The 6542-nt window shown below is 44.2% G+C and overlaps 1 protein-coding gene across 1 annotated transcript; it reads left to right on the forward strand.

Annotated features, from left to right (window-relative positions):
• Positions 1 to 4007: 4007 nt before the first annotated feature.
• Positions 4008 to 6089, forward strand: KIF2B (kinesin family member 2B). The gene has a single exon (XM_055331743.1). The coding sequence runs from the start codon at positions 4008 to 4010 to the stop codon at positions 6087 to 6089; it is 2082 nt and encodes a 693-aa protein (XP_055187718.1).
• The last annotated feature ends 453 nt before the right edge of the window (positions 6090 to 6542 follow it).

Genomic DNA, 6542 nt, shown 5'->3' on the forward strand with positions numbered 1-6542 from the left:
ATACTTGTTAGATTTCTAAAAAGGGGGGGGGACTTGAAATAAAGAGGATGTATCAGTTGTTTGGCAAGGCATAGGCTTCTAACAGGGACACGGAAAAAAACGTGTAAATGGGAAGCTCCTTGAGGGTAGTATACGTTTGACATAAGAAATAGCAGGTGGTAAGTATTTCATAGAAATAGATTTTTTGGTTATTTTTAGTAAAAAAAAAAAATACAGTGTCTCCAACCTTCAGTACCTAACCTGGAGAAGCTGCTCCTCTATCACATAGCCATTCAGGTCTTGGTCAAGAAAGATGCTGTAACTTGTATCTAGGCCTTCACACTTTGACAAATACTATATTTATTTCATTAGTGAAGATTCACGGTGTTTTCTTAGATGGACAGTTTCCTCAGAATAAATTCCACAAAGTGAGAAGGTTATGTCAATGGTGACTTAATTCTGAATTCTGTATTAGTATATAAAAAAGATATTGCTGCAAATGTAGTTTGAAATTATCAAAATTGTCAAAGCACTCAAATGACTCAGATTATTGTTATATTTACTTATGAGAATTTTCTTTTGTAGTTGCTCCTGAAAATGAAGATTTTGAGTCCCCTTGATCAAACAAACCTAACCAGTACCAGATACTATTTCTTAGGAAGGGACATCTCCATTTAATGCTATTTTACCTGTATTACCTGCTATTTTACCTGTTGTAGTATTATCAACAAGGTCAGAGCAACATTTCCAGGGGTAGAGATATTTAGGATAGGTATTAAAGAGGTCAAGGAAAGTTTATTCTGGTCTAGAGAGAAGCCAGTGATTCCCAAGGCATGTGTTCCCAGAACTAGCAGCATCAGCATCACTTGGGAACTTGTTAGACATGCAAATTCTTGGCCCCACCTTATATTTCTCCATCAGAATCACTAGGGAGGGGACCAGCAATCTGTTTTAACAAGCTCTGTAGGTGAATTTCACCTACCCTTATATGGAGAACCACTGGGCTAGAAATTAGTAATTTGGAAAAAAAATACTTTGAAGGACCTCAAATTATTCAGTACAGCTCAATTTTAGACTAAGTGTGGAGGGTATAAAGCTTGAGGATGAAAAGACAGTCAAGGTGGCAATGTGCACCTGTGCCCTCGTATGGAATTTGTACTGTATCAATTAGGGAGATGGAGAGCTACTAAAATGTTTGTAAACAGTGAATTACTATGGAATTAGCTGTCAGAATAACTCTAGGAGCAGCATGAGAAATAGACCGAGTCCCTGATTGGACGAGGATAACCCCAAGGAAGTAGGGTTATAATTGGTTGGGAGATTAAAAGATGTCACAGTTAAATAAGACTTCTAGAGATGGGGAAAGGACTAACTCCAAATCAGAATGGGCTGAAGAGGAGGGAGAAGTCAGCGGGTGGATGTTGGAACTCCTAAGAATAATTAAAAATACCTAAGAGTGCATGCACTCTCTCACTCTCCCTTTCTCCATATATATATATATATATTAATATTAATAATAATAATAATAATAATAATAATAATAATAATAAACGGTGGAAATACATGAGATAGTCAAGGGAAAATATATATAAAGAAGATGACTAAAGGGGAGGAGTGAGGAAAAGTCCTAAAATAGCTAAAAAGACCTTTATAGATATGCTGGACAGCAAAATCAACTTTAACCTTTGATTTTTGCACTACCACTTTGAATCTTGTCATTTACGGTCTATCTGTAAAAAAATAAATAAGTAAATAAAAATCACTGCCTCAGGTATAAAAATGTGCTTTACCAAGAAGAGCTAGAGTTTGTATAATTTTGAGAGAGACTATATTTTTTTCAAGGATAAAGGTAAATTATATATACATATATAAATAAATGTAAATATATATATCTATAAATTGAAAGCAGCAAGTTTTTTTTTTTAAGATTTATTTATTTATTTATTTATTTATTTATTTATTTATTTATTTATTTATTTATTTATGATAGTCACAGAGAGAGAGAGAGAGGCAGAGACACAGGCAGAGGGAGAAGCAGGCTCCATGCACCAGGAGCCCGACGTGGGATTCGATCCCGGGTCTCCAGGATCGCGCCCTGGGCCAAAGGCAGGCGCTAAACCGCTGCGCCACCCAGGGATCCCGAAAGCAGCAAGTTTTTTTTTTACAGCAAGTTTTTTTTAAAAGATAATTTAACCTAATGAAAAACAGAGGGATTAAGGTCATTTACATACGCCCTGACAAAAGGAAAACAAAAACTGATTTCAAGCACAACTTTCAATATTGATAAGTTGGAAAATTAAAAAAATAATAATCATAAAAAGATAGTTGGAGAAAGTCCTTTCTCCTGTCCCTCTACTAGCATTCAGCATCCCCCTGAAATGAGCACAACATACTAATCCAACTTACCCAATATCCCCCCAATATACCTTCTTTTTAAAATCTAAGTTTTACTAAATTTACTGAGGAGAGGAACTTCCATTAAGAAGAAGTCGATTTATAACAAGAATGTGCTTCCATCATGGCCCTTGGTCCTAAAGAAGTTTGTAAGGACACCAGGCTACTTCATGCCATTTTGAGGCTGTCACTGAAATTACCACCAGACTTACAGCCAAAAGACAATGTGCTATGCGGAAGGAAAAGAAAATGTCACCTTCATCTTCATGTGGCCTATCTAGCAGTTGATGTCAATTTTTTTTAATTTTTTAAATTTTTTTGTTTTTACAAGTAAATCATTCTACAGAAAAAAATCTGCAATCTTGCCAAAACATACAGTTGCCTCTGATGCTCTTAGCTGCCCTTCCATTTCCCTTGACCATCCTGCCTGCCCTACCTTAACTTCTAAAGGACACACGCACACACATTTTGGGATGAGGAGGGGGTATAAGATGAATTCTCTCTTTCTTTCTTTTTTTTTTTTTTTAATTTATTTATGATAGTCACAGAGAGAGAGAGAGAGAGAGAGAGAGAGAGGCAGAGACACAGGAGGGGGGAGAAGCAGGCTCCATGCGCCGGGAGCCCGATGCGGGACTCGATCCCGGGTCTCCAGGATCACGCCCTGGGCCAAAGGCAGGCGCCAAACCGCTGCGCCACCCGGGGATCCCGAATTCTCTCTTTCCACCAACAGTCCCTCCTTTCTCTCCAAATTATGCATAATGAGGCCAGTAGTGTAATTACTGAAGGAATTTAGAAAGGTAATTACTGAAATAATCTCAAATATGGTGGTGTCTGCCATGCAACAAAACTCACTTTAGAGCTATCAGAGCCGCCTGGAATGTGATAAACACTTTGTGTTTGCAAACCCAGATGCTGCACCAAAGGAAATGCCATATTAGCAAATTACCACAAGAAGCCACTACATTCAACTCATTTTGATTTTGTAATGAGAACTCCCACTAAACAGGAATAACTTGAAGTTGTGACTGTTCAAAGTCCAGCAAGTTTTGAAGGGGGTGTGCGCCGGAAGAAGGATGGCAGGTTTGAGGGAGTTTCTCTGGGATCCTGCCCTTAGAAGCCTGTGATTTGCAGACAGCTCTACCCTCACTTGCTCCTGCTGATCACTAAAGGGTTGAAGCTGAAGCGAACATTCACCGGTCCTCAGACTGAAGCACCTAGCTTAGATGCTGCCTGCGGCTCCAGACTGCAGGCCGGAACGGATGGTCCTAAAGCTGAAGCACAACAGCCCACGGGACACACACCATGCTCCTAACTGCGACCCCTATGTACTCAGTGGCAGAGAACAACTTTTCTATTCCAGCTGTCTTTGTACCCAGAATCACGCATGTGACTTCACCCCACCCCCACCCCCTGCTTTCACCTCGCGGCCCCCCTTTTCCCCCCTGCTGCCAATTGTCTCCATCCCTTTGTGACGCCAGTGGTTGAGGCAGAGCCTTGGTATGGGACTCACAAAGGCAGGTGCAAACCACAAGCGCCTCAGTGCCCTGGGCGCTTCAGGCTGGCTTGGGCTCAGGTCCTCCTGCTCCAACCCCAAGGGCCCCGGAAAGCGAGCCCTGACACCTCCATCCTTCACCATGGCCAGCCAGTTATGCCTCCCGGCCGCCCCCCGCCTCGCAGCCTTGAAACCCTTGACGCCACACTCGGGGGACGTGCAAGTGGGCATCTGCGTGGCCATCCAGCGCAGCGACGGGCGGATCCACCTCGCTGTGGTCACAGAGATCAAAAGAGAAAACTCTTGGGTCACGGTAGAGTGGGTCGAAAAAGGAGTTAAAAAGGGCAAGAAGGTTGACCTAGAAACCATATTCCTGCTGAATCCAGCGCTGGCCTGTGCTGGACACCCCACGCCGTCCCCGCTGCTGCCCTTGTCTCTGGCGCCCGCTTCAGCCATCGGGGACCAGGGCTCCGCCACGCGCTGGATTGCGGCCATCCCCCAGAAAAACGAAATGCCCTCAGGGGACAGCCTGGCTCTCAGAGTCCCCAGCAACCCTTGCCTGATGAAGAGGAAAAAGTCCCCCTGCCTCCGGGATATTGAGAAACTGCAAAAACAGCGGGAAAAGCGCAGGCGGCTGCAGCTGGAGATCCGAGCTCAGCGCGCCCTCAATGTCAACTCGGGAAACCCCCACTACGAGATCATGCGCATGATCGACGAGTGCCGCAGGCACCTGGACTGCAGCAAGGTGTCCAGCCTGGAGCCCCGGGAGGACCACCGCATCTGCGTCTGCGTGAGGAAGCGCCCTCTCAACCAGCGGGAGACCACCATGAAGGACCTGGACATCATCACCATCCCCTCGGACAACGTGGTCATGGTGCATGAGTCCAAGCAAAAGGTAGACCTCACTCGCTACCTGGAGAACCAGACCTTCTGCTTCGACCATGCCTTCGATGACACCGCCTCCAACGAGTTAGTGTACCAGTTCACTGCCCAGCCGCTGGTGGAGTCCATCTTCCGCAAGGGCATGGCCACCTGCTTTGCCTACGGGCAGACAGGCAGCGGGAAAACGCACACCATGGGCGGAGCCTTTTCGGGAGGGGATCAAGACTGTTCGAAAGGCATTTATGCCCTGGTGGCGCAGGATGTCTTCCTCTTGCTCAAAACCACAGCTTATGAGAAGCTGGACCTCAAAGTCTATGGGACATTTTTTGAGATTTATGGGGGCAAGGTGTATGATCTGTTGAACTGGAAGAAGAAGCTGCAAGTCCTCGAGGATGGCAATCAGCAAATGCAGGTGGTGGGACTGCAGGAGCAGGAGGTGTGTAGTGTGGGGGATGTGCTGAACCTCGTGGAACTAGGAAACAGCTGTCGGACTTCTGGCCAGACATCAGTCAATGCCCACTCTTCCAGGAGCCATGCCGTGTTCCAGATCATCCTAAAGTCAGGAGGGAAACTGCATGGCAAGTTTTCCCTCGTTGACTTAGCCGGGAACGAAAGGGGAGCAGATACTGCCAAAGCCAACCGGAAAAGGCAGCTGGAGGGGGCGGAGATAAATAAAAGTCTCCTAGCGCTCAAAGAATGTATCAGAGCTTTGGGTCAGAACAAGTCTCACACCCCATTCCGAGCCAGCAAACTGACGCAGGTGCTCCGGGACTCCTTTATAGGCCAGAACTCCTCCACTTGTATGATTGCTACCATCTCTCCAGGAATGGCCTCTTGTGAAAACACCCTCAACACTTTAAGATATGCAAATAGAGTGAAAGAATTAGCTCTGGATTTAACGCCCCACCATCGTTGTGTCTATCCGGTTGGACCTGAGGTGCCACGGATGTTGGAAAATCACATTAGAAATTCCAAAACATCCCTTCAGAGGGATGGATTTATTAATATACCTAATATACAGAGTGAGAAGGAAAAACAGGCTAAAGACATTAAAACATTATCCACTCCGTTAGTGGAGGATACAAGGAGGACTTCATGGAAGGAATCAAGCCAATGGTCAGGGAACAACATCCAGGAGACAGCTGGTGAGGAAAATTACGATGCTGATTTTTGCATTGCCCAGTTATTGTCCATTTTGGATCAGAAAATAGGTATTCTGACTGAGATTCAAAAGAAACTGAAATTATTACGAGCTGACCTCCAAAAGAAGACCAAGTATAATGGAGCCAATGATAAGAGGTCAGATCTGAAAAGTAATCGCAAGAAGTCAGATCTGAAATGATGGATACACTGCTGTGGCCCCTACCTCTCTTATAAAAGAAAATGTCTAAATTATCTAGATATAAAGATCCTCCTAGAAAGCTTAAAACATCTTAAAATATGCTTGTCAGAAATGTTCTCTTTCTTCCTCCGTATTTCTGTAGTTCATTTTCATTTTGTAGGACATTGGTGCTCAACTGGGAACCACTTGCCTCCCAGGGACATCTGGCAATGTCTGGAAACTTTCTATTGTCAAAACTGAGGTTGAGGGGGTCAGTGATACTGACATATCTTGAGTAGAAGTCCAGAGATGCTATTAAATATCCTAAAATGTACCAGATAGACCCCACAACAAATTACTATCTGGTTAAAAATAGTACCAAGATTGAGAAACCCTGCTGTAGAAGGAGTCTAGCTCTGATGAAACCAGATATGCTAGGTCTGTGATCAGGAAAGCATCAAATTACAGATTAAA

The sequence above is a fragment of the Nyctereutes procyonoides genome, unplaced genomic scaffold (assembly GCF_905146905.1).
Source record: "Nyctereutes procyonoides isolate TBG_1078 unplaced genomic scaffold, NYPRO_anot_genome, whole genome shotgun sequence".
In the NCBI taxonomy this organism is placed as follows: Eukaryota; Metazoa; Chordata; class Mammalia; order Carnivora; family Canidae; genus Nyctereutes; species Nyctereutes procyonoides.

Bases quoted from the DNA above. Each gene is read 5' to 3' on its own strand.
- KIF2B (XM_055331743.1), top strand. From the start codon at position 4,008: ATGGCCAGCCAGTTATGCCTCCCGGCCGCCCCCCGCCTCGCAGCCTTG.